Source organism: Mycteria americana, chromosome 4 (assembly GCF_035582795.1).
Source record: "Mycteria americana isolate JAX WOST 10 ecotype Jacksonville Zoo and Gardens chromosome 4, USCA_MyAme_1.0, whole genome shotgun sequence".
Taxonomy (NCBI): domain Eukaryota; kingdom Metazoa; phylum Chordata; class Aves; order Ciconiiformes; family Ciconiidae; genus Mycteria; species Mycteria americana.
The window spans coordinates 28,983,334-29,001,109 of NC_134368.1; the positions used below are offsets into that span (position 1 = coordinate 28,983,334).

The 17,776-nt window shown below is 39.4% G+C and overlaps 1 protein-coding gene across 4 annotated transcripts; it reads right to left on the reverse strand.

Annotated features, from left to right (window-relative positions):
• Window positions 1–281: 281 nt before the first annotated feature.
• On the reverse strand, window positions 282–8,643 carry GNPDA2 (glucosamine-6-phosphate deaminase 2). 4 transcript variants are annotated; one of them, XM_075500011.1, is made up of 7 exons: window positions 8,474–8,643; window positions 6,705–6,872; window positions 6,309–6,406; window positions 5,617–5,799; window positions 5,102–5,286; window positions 4,832–5,006; window positions 282–1,383 (listed from the first exon to the last, which is right to left on the reverse strand). In XM_075500011.1, the coding sequence occupies exons 2-7, from the start codon at window positions 6,830–6,832 to the stop codon at window positions 1,325–1,327; spliced, it is 828 nt and encodes a 275-aa protein (XP_075356126.1). In that variant the 5' UTR covers window positions 6,833–6,872; window positions 8,474–8,643; the 3' UTR covers window positions 282–1,324. The 4 variants fall into 4 exon arrangements, with proteins under 4 accessions (XP_075356126.1, XP_075356128.1, XP_075356127.1 ...); XM_075500013.1 differs by lacking the exon at window positions 8,474–8,643 and adding an exon at window positions 8,015–8,235; XM_075500010.1 differs by having other exon boundaries at window positions 284–1,383; window positions 6,309–6,410; window positions 6,709–6,872; window positions 8,474–8,642.
• Window positions 8,644–17,776: the final 9,133 nt, after the last annotated feature.

The window sequence follows — 17,776 nt, forward strand, 5'->3', positions numbered from 1 at the left end:
AGGGATTTAGGCCAAGTGCCTGTTAGTGCAGCCACTGGGCCTATTTGGCCAGTATTCTCAACTGTAAAACAGGATTAATGTGATTTGTAATAAAGGCTACCTGCCTATCATCTATCCAGGTGAAAAGTTAAATTGTTGGAGTTATGCTTTGTTGCCTTTTTTTTTTTTTTTTTTTTTTTTTTTTTACACAGAGACATGTTTCCCCCCCAAGTCTAAATCAATAAACTCAACTTCTTCCTTAGGTGGAAGAAGGCACAAAATTCCAAACCTCTCCATGAAACCCTGGAACATTTATTCATGTCAGGATTTGTCTTAGGAAGAAAGCAATTTTGAAATTACAGATTTATATTTAAGTTTTACTTATAGTCAGAGTAGGAAATAACATTCCTTGTAACAGCTCAATATTTATAATGATACAATGAGAGGTAACTATTGCAAAGTGATTAACAGTTGACTTCAAATGTCTGCAAGTATAATACACCATCATTATATTCTTGTAAATTAACCTCTTTTCAGGCATTTAGTAGTATCATCAGTGGTACAATTAAACAGTTAGCTCCAGAAAGGAACATTTAGATTTTTTCTTATGTATAAAGCTCAATTACTAAAAATATAAAAATCCTAAAGTAATTTGAAATACATGAGAGGAAAAAGTGCTATGACAGAAGTTTAATATTTTTATCTGTGGAGTAAGTTACAACTTTCAAGAATTTGGTGCATTTTTAGGCACTGTTTTTGTATTTTTATTTGCCTGAATTGTACAGCAGGACTTGAGATGCCCAAAAACTGTTTAAGATAAATTTAAGGCAACCAAGTGCAAAAGCTCAGTGTACATTAGATATATGTAAACAGAACTTTTCATAGTAGAAATTGTACAACTATTACAAGTCCATAGTATTGACAAAGGCCAAAACCATTCTGCCTAGAGACACAAATGCAAAATGTAGTTACACTAGTCAAGCCAAAAATTACAAATTCCTGGAAATAAAATACCATTTTCTCTAATACAAGGCAGATGCATTACATTGCTGTGCTAGAATAAGTGCTCTGCTTTTCCCCCCTACATAACATGCAGTCTCCCACAGGTTTGTTCTGTTCCATTTAGTTATGTACCAGCGAACAACAGAGCTCCAACTGTTAAAGCAAAATGCACAACACGGCAAACAGATGGAATGTGAATGTACAGATATTGGACCTTTTAAAAAATACAGTACCTAGGATTCCCCATTTTAAACAGTTTTCAGCATATTGCATAGCAGTGAACTCATCTGCTACCTAAAACTGTTGCTGTTGACCCACATGGAGTTCCTCTTCAATTCTTCTTTCAGTTTTCTTTCATACTGTACAGTGGGTCCACAAGCTTATTGTGCACATGCATTAAACCTTGGGGGGAAAGCAACAATGCCAGCTTTACATTAGTTATACTTTTTCAACACATCTTTCTAGCCACATTTTTATTTGGAGTTTGCTTCAAAGTATACATTTTAAATAGTTCACTGAAGAAAATAACAACAACTAAAGTAGTTTAAAATCAGAAGTTAAAGACAGCATATATATTCCTGTATCTCTTGAATACTATTGACATCTGCAGTATAAAGTGAGCATGGATGAGAAAGCTCTCTGATAATACACCTGTCAAAAAGTAGATCTGGAATACTTCCAAATGAATTGAATACATGAGATCTGCCCATCTTTCCTTTATATTAAAAGCTGCATAACAGCAACATAAGATTCCCTCATACCACAATTTGTCATAAAAATCAGATGTACACATACTGATACTTACAGCTTGAATTGCAATGTTCCAGCATTGTGGTATTACTGTCTTTGTAATTAATAGTGTACTTGTGGTCCTAGACAGGCAAAACCAAACTAAAAGTATGCAGACTGTTAATGCAGATTCAAAACTTAAGTAGTTTAACTGTTTTCTATTCTAGCTGGGCTTTTTCTGGTCATATACAAGTCATCCATAGCTGTGATTAGGGGAGTATTTTTTTTTTTCCTATTCAGATACTTTAATTTTGGAAAGTGCTGAAAAGAGCAATAATAATAATAATTTAAAAAAAGGTGCTGTTTGCTTTATTTTGTTACAACTTAGTAAAAATGTTACCTACATCTAGGTATGTATCACATTCAGTCACTGGTATGTTTTTAACCTCATTTCACCTTAAGGACTAATAACAGTAACTGATCAATGTTCACAATCTGCGAAGTAAAAGTCCATTTTAGCACCAAACTAAAGATTAACTTCTAAAATTACAAATTTAAGTAATATGCAACATTAAAAGTAGAGAATTTTTCTTAGAAGTCATTAAAGAAGTCTGACAGTAGTGCACATTTTAGTGATTATCTATGGCAAAGAATATCCAAATACCTTTGCTACATGATGCATCTGGTGGCAAACTTAGTGTCACTGCAGCAACATGAAATTTGAATAAGTATACAATCTCAGGTCATTACTGTAGGTGACCACAACAAAAGGCATTTTATGCAGCTTCTATTTCTAATTAGTGTGTGATTATTTAATACAAAATGCAGATGTTAACTATTTCCTTCTCCAATTAGTGACACATTCAGCCACACTATACAGCCAACATACCTGTAACTGACTCAAGAATCCAGCTCATTTTGTCTCTAGAGGTAATGACTTAGCTTCAGATATTTGTGCAAAAAAAAAAAAACCACCACCTTAGAAGGCAACATAACTAAAGAAAACAGTTTCTTAGATTTCATGAAGGATAACTAGTGGGTTGATGTACATTGAAAAGATCAAGTCAGTAATATTTTTCAGGAGTTTAACAGTAAGTGAGAAAATACTAAGTATACATTTGATACAAAAGCCATTTGTACTGAAAGAGTAACAGCTGCACACACTACTCAAACTAGAACGATGTTTTCAACTTTAAATCATTCCACTTCCTACCAGTGTTTTTCTCTTCTAAAAAAGGGAAATGAAAAGGAGATAATTACCCACTTCCTAGAGGCATGAAAAATGCTTACAAAGTATTGCCTCTGCCATATTTCATGAAGGATATTTAAATCCTGTGAAATTGTTTCAGGAAAAACAGTTAGAAACAAAAGCTTTTTTTAAAGATATGCAGAGTCCTTACTTGATAGATGCCAGAACAATTATTTCAAAGGAAAGTCTCACTGTATATTCAAGTATGCTTTCAATAAACAGATTTCTGCATACAGTTTTAAGAAGAGCATGCACAAGTATGGAAAACCATCCTGAATTAACTTATCTGCAGACTAATTAGTAAATTCAAAATTCATTTTCTGCTTCATTCTGCAAGAAAGTTACCTTTCCCTTTTCCAATAAGAACATTTAAGTACACTTGTTAATTTTAGCCTCTAATAGGTTCTCAGAAAGTTAGAAAAAAGTGAAAGGGAGTAAGAGTTATTCTAGTTACCAGCCAGTGTGTTACCTAATTATCAAAAAGATTTGAAGTTTCATATAGTACCTTGAGATTTTTTAAATGGTGAAAAATCATGGTAAATAGCTGCCACAATTAGCAGTCATTAAGAACTACCTAGCTTCCTAAAAAGTCTACCCTGAAGATAAAGATTCAACAATAATTCCAGATTTGACCCACATTGATTTCTCCTCCATCTTAAATGGGGAAAATCTCACTGATTGGAGAATAGGTAAAATTAAGCAAGTTTAAAGTAAACAATCTTTTTAAGAATTCTATTGCTCTGTATTACAGGGTAATTAAATACAGTGTGACACAACAGCACACATTCATCTACTGTAGCCCTTGATTTTTTAAAGCAGTGTTCAGTGTCATTCACACCTAGTAATTCTACATTAGTTTTATATCTTTCCCAAGCAAAGCTTTACAAGATAATGTTTAAAATTTATCCAAGCTGCTAAAGAAGTTTGTCTTTGAAAACAAGAAGTACTATCTAGCAGTGTGATACAGGTAAAGACTAACACACACAATACATAGCAAAGAACAGCATACTGAAAAAATCCAAAGTTCACAAGTTTGCCACAAATGATATCAGGATAAAAATCACATTAATGCCAGAATTGCAATTGAATACATATATGGACACTGCTGATATAATGCTCTAAAAAATAATTTCATAAATTACAATCTTGGTCTCGGATGCCTCAACTACTACAAGTATCCATGCTAGTGAGAAAGATAAGTGATTTACACAACTGCATTTGCTGTGCTAATATAGTTAGGAGAAAACTCCTTTTCTCCACTTCTACAGTCTCAGTGGAACAGAATTCACATCTAGGAACTTTGATGACTATCAAAAAATCCCAGCTTTAAGCTTGCCTCAATATACCTACTACCAATATGAAAAGCACAGTAAAAGGCTGCAATGTATTAAAAGTCAGTATAGATTGTTATGCTAATTGCACTGTATGAAAAATCTCCTCAGGTGGCTTCAAAGTCTGTATCACGCATTTCAAGTTTACTAGACAGCACATTACAGCACATAGCAAAAGCGGCATGAAAATGTATCAGGATTAATAAATGTATCAAGTTTTCTTTAAGTGAAACTTTCCAGTATATTTGAGATCAGTATTCTGGAACCAGACTGCTGCTGTTTTACATACAGTTGAAGATTACTAAACTATAATTTCAAACTGGAAGCAAAGGAAATATTTTTGCAAAGTAGGGAATGTAAGGAACACAAGTTATGCCTCCTAGCACTTTTCCGTTCACAAGAAATAAGTTAACATTTAGTATTTTGAATATATAACATTATACATTAGCTACTGTAAAGTATTGGAAGGCTCAGACTTAAATCAATATAATTTAAAATTTGTTTTTTTTTAAATACATGTAACCTCTGATTCAGTGCTCACCTTTAAAGTACTTCACAGTCTTAACTCTTAGTTCTAAAGTAGCATCTTCATCACACACGAAGATAGTACGAGGGTGTTGCTGGAAAGCAGAAACTGTCCACATATGATTGACTCCTTCTTCAATTGCTTTGTACAATGCAAAAGCCTTATGTGCACCTGTTATAAGAATCATCACCTGCAAAACAAAGGTCTCTTTACTTTCAATCCCAGTATCGATACCAACTAGTCTTGAAAACAGACACATGCAACTAGAACTAAACGAGTTCTTACTTCTCTAGCATCCATCACTGTACCCACACCAACTGTTAGCGCCATAGTTGGTACTTTAGATAAGTCTCCATCAAAGTATTTAGCATTTGCCAAAATGGTGTCCATTGCTAAAGTCTTTAGTCTTGTTCTTGAAGACAAACTTGATCCGGGTTCATTGAATGCAATGTGGCCATCTGGACCAATGCCTTTTCAAAGTTAAAAAAAAGTAAATCATTCCAGACCTGCGGGTCAACAAATATCCTCAAACATTGTAAATGAATAAAAAAGTTTTAGGACTCATTCTTTCCTTTTGGTTCACTGTTTTCAATAAAAAGCATTCAAAACTTACTTGAAATTAAGTTATTAGAAACTTGGACACCAACCATTCTGTCTTGGTATTCATACTGACTCTTTGTGAGTCACAGAATTTTCTTACACATAACTGAAAAAAGTGGATTCAGCTAAGTTACAAAAATAGCTATTAAAGAGTCAGTGTATTTGTTGGAATCAGCCAACCATAGAACATTTCCTCATACCTCCAACAAACAGATCAATTCCCCCTGCTTCTTCAATTTTCTTTTCAAATGCATCACATTCTGCCTGTAAGTCTGGAGCATTCCCATCAAGGATATGAGCATTATTTGGATCTATGTCAATATGTTTAAAGAAGTTATTCCACATATAGGAATGATAGCTCTCTGGATGACTTCTGGGAAGCCCTGAAATCATTTAGAGCGAAATTAACATATTACAAGATTTAATCAAACAGCCTTAATTCTAGTCTATGTGTAACCAATGTAAGGCATGCAAGACAAACCTAAGTAAGAAGTCAGATAAATCGATATTTGAAATTATACTGAGAAGAAAGATTTCCTGTTGGCATGCACAAGGCAAACGGTTTACATTTCCTTCACATACATTCTATGGGAGGGTAAAGTCTTTAAAAGAAATGCAGTCACAATACTATGTGACAACATACTTTCTACAGAAGTGTTGTAAAGTAATTTACAAGCACTGAATTTAGCCCAGGATCCACCTGGACTAGCTTATTATTTGCATTTTTGTGGATAAAGGAACAGAGAAAAGTGCTTAAGATTACCCGATTTACATAAGTAACTTAGAAGTACAAACATATAGACTGATCTTGTACTTTGTCAAGTATTGAACAGTTTTAATAAAGGAAAAAATTATCAGTATAGCATGTTCTCAAACAAATAGCACATCTTACCTACATATTCATCCATGTTGAAAGTCTTTACATATTTGAAAGAGAGATCTCCATTCCTGTGATATTCTATCAGCTTTTTGTAGCATCCCAAAGGTGTACTCCCTGTTAAATAAAGTTTTTCTACTGTTCTATATATCTGCACAACATTTTCAGTGTATTTAAATCTCTTCATAGTCAGATTTTGCTACAATGCTTTTCAACGTAAAAGAAATGTTATTTCTCATTTACTATTTCTCAAACTTTATCACAACTGTTTACACAAATCAAATCCCTATTTAAATAGAAATATGTTGGAGCATTACCAAAAAGATATTTATGTTCTTTTAAATACTGTATGTTAGCAATGATACAAACATAGTTCTAGGTTTAGTCATTTACATAGGCTTTGAATAAAACTTGCCTGTTGGTAGACCAAGCGTGAAATACCTTCCTTGACTTGGCTTGAATTGGATAATACGATTACAGATGTATTTTGCTGCCCATTCACTAGCCTGATCATAATCTTCAAGAATTACTAGCCTCATTATGGCCGTGAGGAACTTGTGTGACAGAATAAACTTAAGCCTGGAGAAAATATCAAAATTTTAAAAATAAGCACCATATGAATAGTTGTAAAACTCTTAGATTACAGAAGAGATAAAAAATGACTTTTTATACTGATGATGTATAGTGCTAAGTAAAGTAGATTTTACTTGCATAAGCATATTACACTTGCAGTCGTAGTTCAAGCTGGACTGTTGGACAATCAAAAGAAAAGCTACAGAACCCAAGTGATAGACTACATCAAAATATTTATTAAAATTCACAGACTAATTTAAAGTAACTTGTAGGAAAAAGCTAAAACAAAATGAGAACAAGCTATTTTGAACTTCAATCTTTTAATTAGTTGTTACTGTTAGAAAAGAAGAAATACTCTGCTTGAAATAAAAGCACACCAATAAGTGAATAAACATTGATATTAACTCCTGTTTCTTATGACCAGATGAATGCCTAAAATTTCAAAAACAAGGCCCAGAATAACCCCATGCTTCTATCTTCAAAATAGATAATTGGAAGTAAATGGTTAAAACTCCTTTCACTCCCATTCTAACTCCATAACAATGCTTCAGTAAACTTATTAATCTGCAAAAAAATGTTAAAGCATTAGATATATTTGAAATCTTTACAATTCACAGGAAAAAATACCTACGAGGTCACATTTTTTCTTTTTAACATAACTTTAACGGAAAGTCAGTCATTCTTTATAGGCTCTGCTTTTGAGTACAACTATATCAACCATTAAGATTAATACCTAGAAAACAAGCTTGGCTGTCAAAAGTACATGGGCATCTCCTGCATTTAAGCAAAACTCATTTTTCCATGAGTTTCTGCTTAACGAGTCAGGTAATTATCAGAAAGACTGAGCTTCTTTAGCCAGTTTGCAATGTATTACTCTTCTCTTCCCAGGCCTGAGTCTGCTTGGCATTAGCCAGAAAACAACATAGCTGTCAGAAGCCTAAGGCCAATTAAGTGCCAAACCACCAGTAGCACGCACTACTCTTGGTTGAGAGACCAGTTTTAGAAAAAAATACGAATTAAACTACAGTAGTCCATAAGAGGGTAACATCTGTTTTTCACACTAAACAAGGAAGGAAATGAGCACCACCTTTTGCTGACTGCGCTGCTTCCTCTTCCCGGACAGTAAAACCGTGACAAGTCAAACTCACCTTTGCAGGGGAAAGGCTATTCCACAGGTACCGACAAGGCTAACACTCGCGTTTCCTCGAGGAGGAGGACAGAAAAACAGGCCGCCAGAAGGAGATCCCGCGGCTTTAGGGCAGCCTGATAAAGCTTTAACGAAGCTACCCAGAGAACATGGTGATGCTCTCCAAGAGCAAGAGGAGCGACGCGAACCCGCACCAGAACGACCGCGGACTTTCGGCTGGGGGTGTTTTTTGGGGAGATTCGTGAGTCTACACTGTTAGAGGAAGACACATACTGCCGGACCGCCCCTACCCCGCCAGCAGAGACACCCCCCCCCCCCCCCCCCCCAGGCGGCCCCGGGCCCCGCGGCCTCCCCCCACCCACGGCCCGGGGGCCTGCGGGCACGGCTGCACCCCGCACGGCCGGCAGCGGGGCCCAGCCTCAGCCCACCAACGAACACGACGCTCCCCTGCCCCGCTCACCCCCAGGAGAGCCCACAGCGGTCACAAGCAGAAGCAGGGCGGCGCAGAGCAGCACCGGGAGGGAGGACGGGCACAGGGACCTCCGCCCGCCGGAGCGGCCCGCAGCACCGGCCCCGCCACCTCCGGCACAACCCGGCGCGCAACCCGGAAACACCTGGCGAGGACCGGAAATAGCTTCGCGGGTGGGCGGTGCCGCGCATGCGCGGGGGCAGCGGCCTCTGCACGGCGGGTTTTTGGGGCCAGCAGGACCGTGCCCTGGGAGGGTGGTGGGGGCTGTCTCTCTTCTCTTGTGGGGGTAGGGCATGAGCGAGGGATGGTGTCTGCCCTCAGAGGAGCGTCTAGGAAGGTGCCTGTGGGTTGGGGTGGATAGAGGCTGCTGCAAAAGTTCTGCCCTGCTTCATAGGCTGAGCTAGAGTAGGGCTTTTGTGCGAGGCCTTGTAGAGCTGCTGTTTTGGGGCAAGCAAGTGGCATGCTAAGGTCTAAATGAGAAAAGCTCCCTTTAACATCAGTGTTTGCTTGAAGCAGCTACAAAAAAGGCTGTTTGTACTTATTGCAAAAACAGTAGGTAGGGCATCAAGTTATTTATCTTTTTGCTTTAAAAACAGTCAAGTAATTTTACAGATGTAGCTAGGCTATAATCTAAATGGCTGTGGTGTGATAGATCTTACTGGTTGGGAAAGGGTTCATCTTTTAAGGGATACTTCATCAGAATACAGGAGGGAAATTGGGGGGGGAGGGGGGGGAGAAAAAAGTAAAAGCAAAGGCTACATGATTCTGAGTATATATGTATGCAAAAGCTGTAGGCTTCACTGAGATCATACCATATTAGAAAACCAGGATAAACTGGTTTGCTGGGCAGCAGTATAACTGACTGAGGAGAAACATAGTGATTGAAGGCTAAAGGGAGGTAAGGTAATAAAAAGAGGGACAGGAATAAAAAAAAAATCAGGAGTCACACTCACAAGAACACAATAATATGTTTTCTGGTAACCTGACTCGGAACTACTGCAAGGTAGCTTAGAAAGATTGAGTAATGCTTTGCCAAGGGCATGAAAGGTGCGTTTGCAAACTCGGGAAGAAAAATAAGTCTTACTGGAGTCTCTGGGGTGTAGCAGACAACCAATAAAAATATCCTTTGTTTAAAAATCTGCCTTTTTTTTAATTTAACTTTCAAATATCAGCAACTTAATATAGCTCATGCCTGTTCTTCCTATAAAGTCTTCATCTCAGAAATTTTACCAGGTCCTAAAGAATACTGTTTTTTCTTGCACTGTTTCTTGAGTCATGCTCTGAACCTCTGATGTTCTCATTGTTACAGCGTATGCTGCAGTGGAGGTTGTGATTTTCAGATCCTATCTAGCAACCTAAGTTTTGCCTCTAGATTTCCATTCTGTTTTTTCCTCCCTACGTGGACCATGTGTAACACTTCAGTGGTGAACTACTGCATATAGCAGACTAGTTAACCCATTTTTTTGGTATTATTACACACCTAGGTACCTATAGGCCTGAAATCACATCCCCAGAACTGTAGGGGAGATCCTCTTCTTGCCCTGGTGAGCCCTGTTCTCTGAAATGTAAGCTCAATGTCAGATTACTTTATTATTTTTTCATGGTCAAGTATCCATCAGTGCTTTTCTCTTCCTCGGCTCCCTGCTATCCTTCTAGGGCTGTCTATTCCCTTTCACAGAATCATGTAGGTTGGAAAAGACCTTTAAGATCTTTCTCTGCATCCTTGGTGTTGCCAGCTCGTGCCCCTGCAGGCAGGAACAATGGGCTTCTCTACTTCCCTAAAACCTTTACTAGCTACTCTGATCTCAAGGTGGTAACTTGTTTCTGAGGATTTTTACTCTAGCGTACACTTGCTACCTGCTGCCTTAACAAGGTATGAGTGGAGCGTGCCTGAACGGATGGTACAGCAAGAACAGACGCTTGCATTATCCCCGTTTCCCTTGGCAGAACAGCGTCAATTCAACTGTGTCTCAGGCTCCCCATCTCTGTGATCCCCTTCCTAGCTCTACCCTGTAGGTATGACCCTACCATATATTCCTTATCCTGCCATAGTCCATTGGCTTTGTTCATCACTCTGCACGTGATGTTGTTATAGGAAACAGATCTTTCACACAGGTTCTGTGTGTTTCCACAACTTGAAAATTCACTGTGTTCATCACTAATGAAAAACTCTTTAAAATTCAGTTAATAGGTTCCCCCATGTTGCATATTCTCCAGGTCAGAGAATATGTGATGTACTATTCAGTTCAGTGGAACTTCTTGCACTTTTTCCTGCTGCCCCTAAATTCTGAGCAACCTTCTCTTTCTGTTGCCTTTTAGCAAACTTGGCAACATTATCTAAACTATTTCTATTAGGCATACTCTCAAATTCCCTGTCTTTTGTGAGCATATTCAATTCTGCCTCTCCTTGTTAGTATGCTAATGCATAGGGTATGATTTTTCCCAAGTCATTCTTCAGGTTTTCTGTTCTAATTAGTAGTAGATGCAAAATGCTCTGTATGCACTGAATGTTGTTGCTAGCAATTAGGCAAAGTCTTAATTCCTTATTAGGTTTCATTGAGTAGCATGACTAGAAGTTTCTTAAAATCTCGCATAGTATTTAAAATCCCAGTGTTTTTCTGTTGCTTTTTGAAACAATATTTCTGTGATACATTTTTTCGATTTTTTCTTAATGGCCCCTTCTGTTAGGTATTAAATCATTTACTAGTCATGGTGATCTGATTTTTATATATCTGCTAGGTGACTTTTGTGTTGCTTTTTTTAAACCTGCAAAGCTTTAGGTGTCTAATCTCTGGTTTTAAGTGACTAGGAATTTAAACTGGATGTACTTCAGTAGTAACCAAGCTGCATAGAGTTTTACCTGAGGAGGGCCACCTGAACTTAGAAGGCTGAATCCCATCTTTTAACAAAGTAGTTATCCCTTCAGATTCCCTCATTTTTAGTTTGAAGAACAAAGGATCCTGCTCAAAGTTGGGACCTATGAAGAAAAATTACTCAAATGGATGTTGACATGCAGGAAAGACTCTGAGAAGCCCAAAAGGTTGCAGTGAAGATATTTGCCAAGTAAGGCATTAAATGTAGAGGTTGAAAAACAGGTGATCGATGAAAAGGCTTTAAAAAAAAAAAAAACCCAAACAAACCAACCAAAAAACTACCTCTTTTCCCTTTGCTGAATTAAACACTGCTGTGTACCAGATGTGCAAATCAAGAATAAGGATACAAAATAACGTAGCAAATGAAACCTTTTAGAGGGTGATGACTGTATGGGGAGAAGGAGGAAAACTGCAGTGGAGAGAAGTTTGTTTTTTTTTTAATTTTCAGAGCTCTGAAAGAATGTGAAGAGAGTGGTAGTTACCCCAGTACTCCATTTAATGCCACAGGGTCAATAGTCTTCTGCTTTCCTGTGGCTAAAGCTGCATTTCTGGTAACTTCATTTGTCTTCTGGACATAAGCCTGAGGGAACTGAATCCACTTGGCAGCTTTGCCTACTGCTCGCAAAGACTGAAGATAGTTTCACATGCTCATGCACTTCAAAGCTTCCTTGGTTAGATCTCGCCACCTTTCTACAAGCTGGGAAGTACATGGCATGTGATGTCTTTTGGGTTTGTGTTTTATGCAACAATCCTGTTGGAACTATTTTCCAGTAGAATAGGAAACATAAGATTCTGTGATGCCAGGAATAGCATCTAGCTAGTATTTAGCACCATCTTAATTTTCATAGGCAAGGCTTTGAGTCAGTTTATGAAACTATACGCAGAAACAGATAAGCACCCTATGCTTTTGTTTTCCATTTCTGTTCTTACTTGCCACATGTTGGTGCTTCCTACATGGATTCTGGTAGAATCTGTACCAAAACAGTTAGCCAGTACCAGCTGGTTCTGAATGCAAGAGTCAATCACTACAGAGTAAGCATTAAAGGTGACGAGGGGAGAGGCACATGACGAGTATCGTATCATCACCCTATTACCTTATTGCTGGTGAACTCTTCAGTTCTTCAAAGTAGGGGTTTAGTGCTGCAATTTTCAGTACTTCATTTTGCCATGTAGAGGGAGCTGATGCTGATCATTTTGCCACGTGTGTCTGGAGTGCCAGGATATTTCTCCACAAGCATTTCTTTAAAGCATCTCTGCCTGAACCAGCAGGCAGAGCTGCCTGCTACATTCCCTCCAGATCAGATCTTTCCCTCGTTACTGATGCGAGTGTCAGCTGCCTCGTAGGTATGAGTGCGTAAATCGATGGTTGGCTGTGTCCCTGCAGTGTGGAACATTCTTGATGTATGCAGAGTTGTTGTTGAGAGAAATTTCTGACAGTGCTGTTTCAGATCAGCTGCTGTTTAAGCCTGTTCCTTTCAGAGTGCACAGTTTAGATGTTCACCATTTCTGTCCTTTCTCATCTCTCTTCCCTCCTCCTAATCCGCTCCTCCCCTGGACTCACTCTCATTCAGAGTGAGCCTTTCCAGCCCTTCCAGGAATACAACTGGGCTGAAATGTGTACAACAGGTAGTCCACTTGACTCGTCTGGTGTCTTTTGTGAACTGAAGCTGTTTCTACTGGTAGAAATAAGGGGTACCAAGCACAGGGTCCTTTGCAGGCTTAAGACAAAAGCTGTGCCCCTAGTTCAAGTGCTGTGTAATCAGGGACCGCTTTTTTTCTCTACAGAGAATGTGCTTCACGGAGGTTTTATAAGTGAAGAAGACTGATTGTTTTTGAGGTCTTTTTGCACAGTGTGCTGTGATAGCTGTTAAGGAGCAAGAGTGAATGACAAGGGATTTGCGTATGGGTATCTGCTCAGCGTGCTGACTCTTGTCTGCCCAGTTAGGCAGCCTGATTAAAGCGTGGGTGGGCTGATTCGCACCATCTGTAAGGCCATCGCCAGAACACGATCTGCTGAGTGATGAGGGGAATAAGACATCTGTCCTGGGTGGTTGAATTCTGGCTAATCTTAAGCATCTCCTTCAGAAAAATGTGAATAGCCTGAATATGGAGGTTTATACAGGGTTAATATATGAATATGGAGTCAGATGAATTACAGCCCAGGTGGCAGTGTTTCAAAATTTAGCTAGCATCGGTCATTTCAGATTCTTACATGAATAGACTTTCCGTTTTAACTGCACACATGATGGGAAAATCAATATTCTGATTATCTTTTCTCAGGAAGTCACAATGCAGGCACACGGTATATCTGTAGTCCTGTGTCACAGTATACTGTCAGGCAAATAGCTGCTTGCACTTCTCTGCCTTCTCTGCCATCATGTTTTGAGAGGACAGGGAGGCCACAGTAAAGTGCAGAGGAAAGGGAGGGACTGACCCTGATGTTGACTGCTCCGTCTCGAATGGCATATTGCCATGTGCTGCACAAGGTCAGTGAGAAAACAGCAGAGGTAGTAGGTGTTTCTGTAGAGATATTCATGAGATTGGGCAGAAAAATATGCAGGCTATGTTTAATACTCCACCCTATTCCAGCTACACAGATGGGAAATAGGTTCCCTGGTTTTGCTGGCAGGAAACTTTTTACTAACTTATACACAGGCCATCCTGTGCCAGTCAGCTCCGTGCTTGGGCATGTTTCTGGGTACATGTAATTTATGAGTGTTGTGAAGCTCTGTGAGTCCCTAGTGCTCATGGAAGTGTTCTCCTTTGAGAGTGTTTGTGCAAAACTAAACCAGAATTTAAAGTTTCACGCTAGGCTTTTGAAGATGATGGGAGATAACCAGAAAAATCACGCTCAGTGGTTTTTATTAGTACTTGTAAGGAGAGTGATGTTGCATCCCATTCAATATTGCTCCTTTTTGAAATCGACTTTGCCTTTCTTTAGAAAAGCTTGGAAAGAGCAGAGTTGTAAAACAGCTTCAAGAACTGTAGTTTGGACGTATTATCTCGTTCTGTATTGGATAAACCTTTCAAATATCATACTTGGGGGTTTTTTTTGTTTTGATAAGACTTTCTTTTCTTAAAATGTCCTTATTGCAGCAGGCTGCCTCCCCATGGCAGGAGCTGCCCGGGTCCCCGGCCGTGGGGCTGCAGGGGGCTGTGGGGGCCGTTGGGCCAGCAGCCACGGGGCTCTGCCGTTGGGCCACTGCCTCTCCTCAGGGGCCCTGTCTGCTTCTGCTGCGGTTTTGTGGCCGTCTTAACCTCCAGATTCAGCCTGGCAAATCACTAGCTCGTTAAACGCTCAACGTTAAATACCTTGCGTTCTTGAAAGTCCAACTTACTGCCTTGTTTCTTTGCTTTGACGGCGCAAAATGATAATAGTCAACTTTATGCTCCTTTAAAAAAAATTGTATTTATAAAAAAATATAGACTCCAGGAAAATGGAATTAAGAGATGATTTTTTCTAGGTAATTTCTTCCAATATAGAGAACCTTATTTGTGGAAACTCTGATGGTATCCTTTGCTGTGTTTGCCATTCGGTAAGGCTAGACTGAGGTGTGGCTTGAGCAGAAGATCAGAAGTATATTTGCACTTAGTTTGCAGAATGTGCAGCAAACTACTGATGGATGTTTTTCTGGATTGACTTGGTATTTATTGTGCTACCATTTTAACCAGAGGCTTTCTGAATCCACTTAGCACTTAGCTGTAGCAACCCACTGTCCAGTAGAGCTTAGAAAATGGTTATCCTGCAGTTCAATTGCTGAAGGTCCTACCTAGGTCATTATTTCCTAGGGAAGATAATTGTTCTTGCTTCACCTGGGGATGTTACAAACGAACTGAGAGAAGGCATAAGCAAATTCTTCTCCCAGGATAATTCTTTTTTAATGCCTACAAACAGGAGCGGCTGCTTGTCCCCAGAGGGTAGGCTGTTCTCTGCTGACTGTACCATTTGTGGTTGTGTACCTACCTGCTTCGTGCAGTTCCAGAGACAAAACAGTGGATCTCCAGGTGAGCCCTGATTACAAACCCTTTTTATCCCATTAATGCATAGCTGACTTTTTTTTTTGAGGTATTTTTGTTCTTGTATAAGGACCCAGGGATCTCCTATGGGAATGCAGGTGTATGGCTGGGGTGGTTCCCACCCATCCTTTGCCGATCCTGGGACTAGTCAAAACATCCCTCAGGCTGTGGCACTGGAAAGTACTGATCATTCTCATCAACTCTTTAGTTATAATTTTGAACTTTGAGAGATACAAATTGTTACAAAGTTAAATATTCCCTTTAGAAATTTATTTATATGTCATAAAGCTACCTTAGTCTATTTGGTTTGAGTGGTCATGTGATGAAACATGGGATGAGGGAGGATATTTGGACATGACAAAGCCTCCAGAAAGTATGTTTTATTTTACCAAACAGAAATAGCCCATTCTTTTATTTGACTCATCTGATTTCTATTGCCACCTCTCAGGCTAAGGTGGTGGTGATCAGCAGGCAGAGGAGTTGAAAGACCTGAGGCCAGAATTGTCCCTGACTCTCTAATACTGCATCCTTTATTTCTTTAACAAAGTCCTTGTAGAGCCAGGCTTTCCAAATACATGCTCTTTTTTGAAGATCTAAAAATACATAGAATGCAACCCATTTACTTCAAAACCTATAAAATCTATTCATATTCTACAGGTGGGGTAATACTGGCACAAAAGACAGAATATGAAAAAATGTGCATGTCTTAACTGACCTCAAGGTTAGAGCGGTTTGGGAAGGGAAATAAATTTGTGGTTGACATTATCTTTGGCTTTAAATGTTTTTAGCAGGCACTCAGGGAAGCTTGAAGCTATGCCGGGATCTGGCTTAGGTAGGCAGAGCAGGCAGAAAGGATCTGCTACTCCAGCATCTCCTGCATCTTCTAGGAGCACAGGGAGGCAAATTACATAGTCACAAAGTAGGAAAGGCAGGAAAGCATGGGCAAATGCCTAGGATGGCTACTGTTTGCTGAGCTCTTGGCACCTGGAGTTGCACCCACAGACAATTCGACAAAAAGAGTAACCTCTCTCCCTGTGGACATGGAGGTGAAGGTGGCGTAGGCATGACCAAATGACTCGCCCAAGCAGGGAGTTACAGTATGTCACTGTTCTTTGCTTAAGAGAGTTTGCATGCAAGACTTCATGTGAGTGTGCCTCTCCATGATCAGTGTGCCATCCTTATCTTTATGGATCCTTATCACACTCATTCTTATTCCACCTTCCTCTCATAGCCTTCCTCTGCTGAGGCTTACCATGCTTGATGTCCTCCTCTGATGTCCTCCTCTCCTAGTCTTGCTTTGAACTATGTAGATAACTGCCAAAGACAATTTTCAGCGAGTAATTTTTCTAGCTCCGTATAAAACTAGTCGCAAGCTTCTGGAGCTGTCACGCTGCTTGTTGGCATCAGGTTATTTTCATTCTTCACGCTGTTTATGACAGTGCCCCATTTCAGTTAATTTGTATGTTATCAGTGATGTGAATGTTTTGCTTGTTAGTGGAAGACTTGTGCTTTGTGCTGAACTCCTTTCAGAAGTTTCAGGTTGTTTGCTGCCTGTGTTTAGTGGGACAACAGCTAGTACGTGGGGAGGTGCTTTCTTCAGGCTGCTCCAGCACTCCCCTGGGATGTTTAGATAATGCAGAAAACAGGCTGCGTATTACCTCCTGTAGCGTTCTCTGAGGGGCAAGGGGTACTTTGAGAGAGTACAGGACATATTCTGGGAGTTGGGATGACCTGCAGTTTTGTAAAGTGTTTGAAGAATTTGTAGATCCCAGGCCTGACTTGTGCTGCATAAAAGTCACAACACTGCTGTGTTGATCCTGTTTTCATCTTTGGGTTTTTACCTTGGAAGGATCGGAGGCTGTGCTTGTGGCAGTAAGACTGTGAATGGAAAACAAGGTGGGGCAGGCTCAGGCCAGATCTTAACATGAGTTAGACCTGCCCATATGGATTATTTGGATTACTGCATTCAGTATTTTCAAAATGTTTTTCTCTTTTCACCTATGCAGAACCAGAGATATGAATTAAAAAGGGTGCACATTTGTGAGTGGTGACAGCACAAAACTTGCAGAACCATTTCTTGCCATTTGCTTTAAAACTCAATAGAGTAAAAAAAAATCTGCCAGTACGATTAGTCTCTGAATTTAATTAGCCTTATTCCTAGAATGACTGACCTCCTCTAATAGGTATGAGCCTGTGTTTCTAATTGCTTGTTGTCACATCTCCACCTCTCTGCTTTACACACCTCTAGTAAGGTTATAATACCTTACCAGGAAATAAAAAAGGTTTAATGGTTTAATACCATGATATGTGATTCCACGAGGCATATGAAAGTAGGGAGTACTCTGAATGTGAATGATGGTTGCAAAGTGTGATTTTTAGCTGTTGGTCTGATTTGTGGCCGGAG

What these genes read in the sequence shown, in the direction of transcription:
- GNPDA2 (XM_075500011.1), bottom strand. Translation starts at nt 6,832, where the DNA reads ATGAGGCTAGTAATTCTTGAAGATTATGATCAGGCTAGTGAATGGGCA. An exon ending in AATTGATCTGTTTGTTGGAG is followed by an intron (nt 5,287 to 5,616) that starts GTATGAGGAAAT and finishes AACTTTGAAAAG; the next exon opens with GCATTGGTCCAGATGGCCAC. An exon ending in GACTGTGAAGTACTTTAAAG is followed by an intron (nt 1,384 to 4,831) that starts GTGAGCACTGAA and finishes TTTCCCCCCAAG; the next exon opens with GTTTAATGCATGTGCACAAT.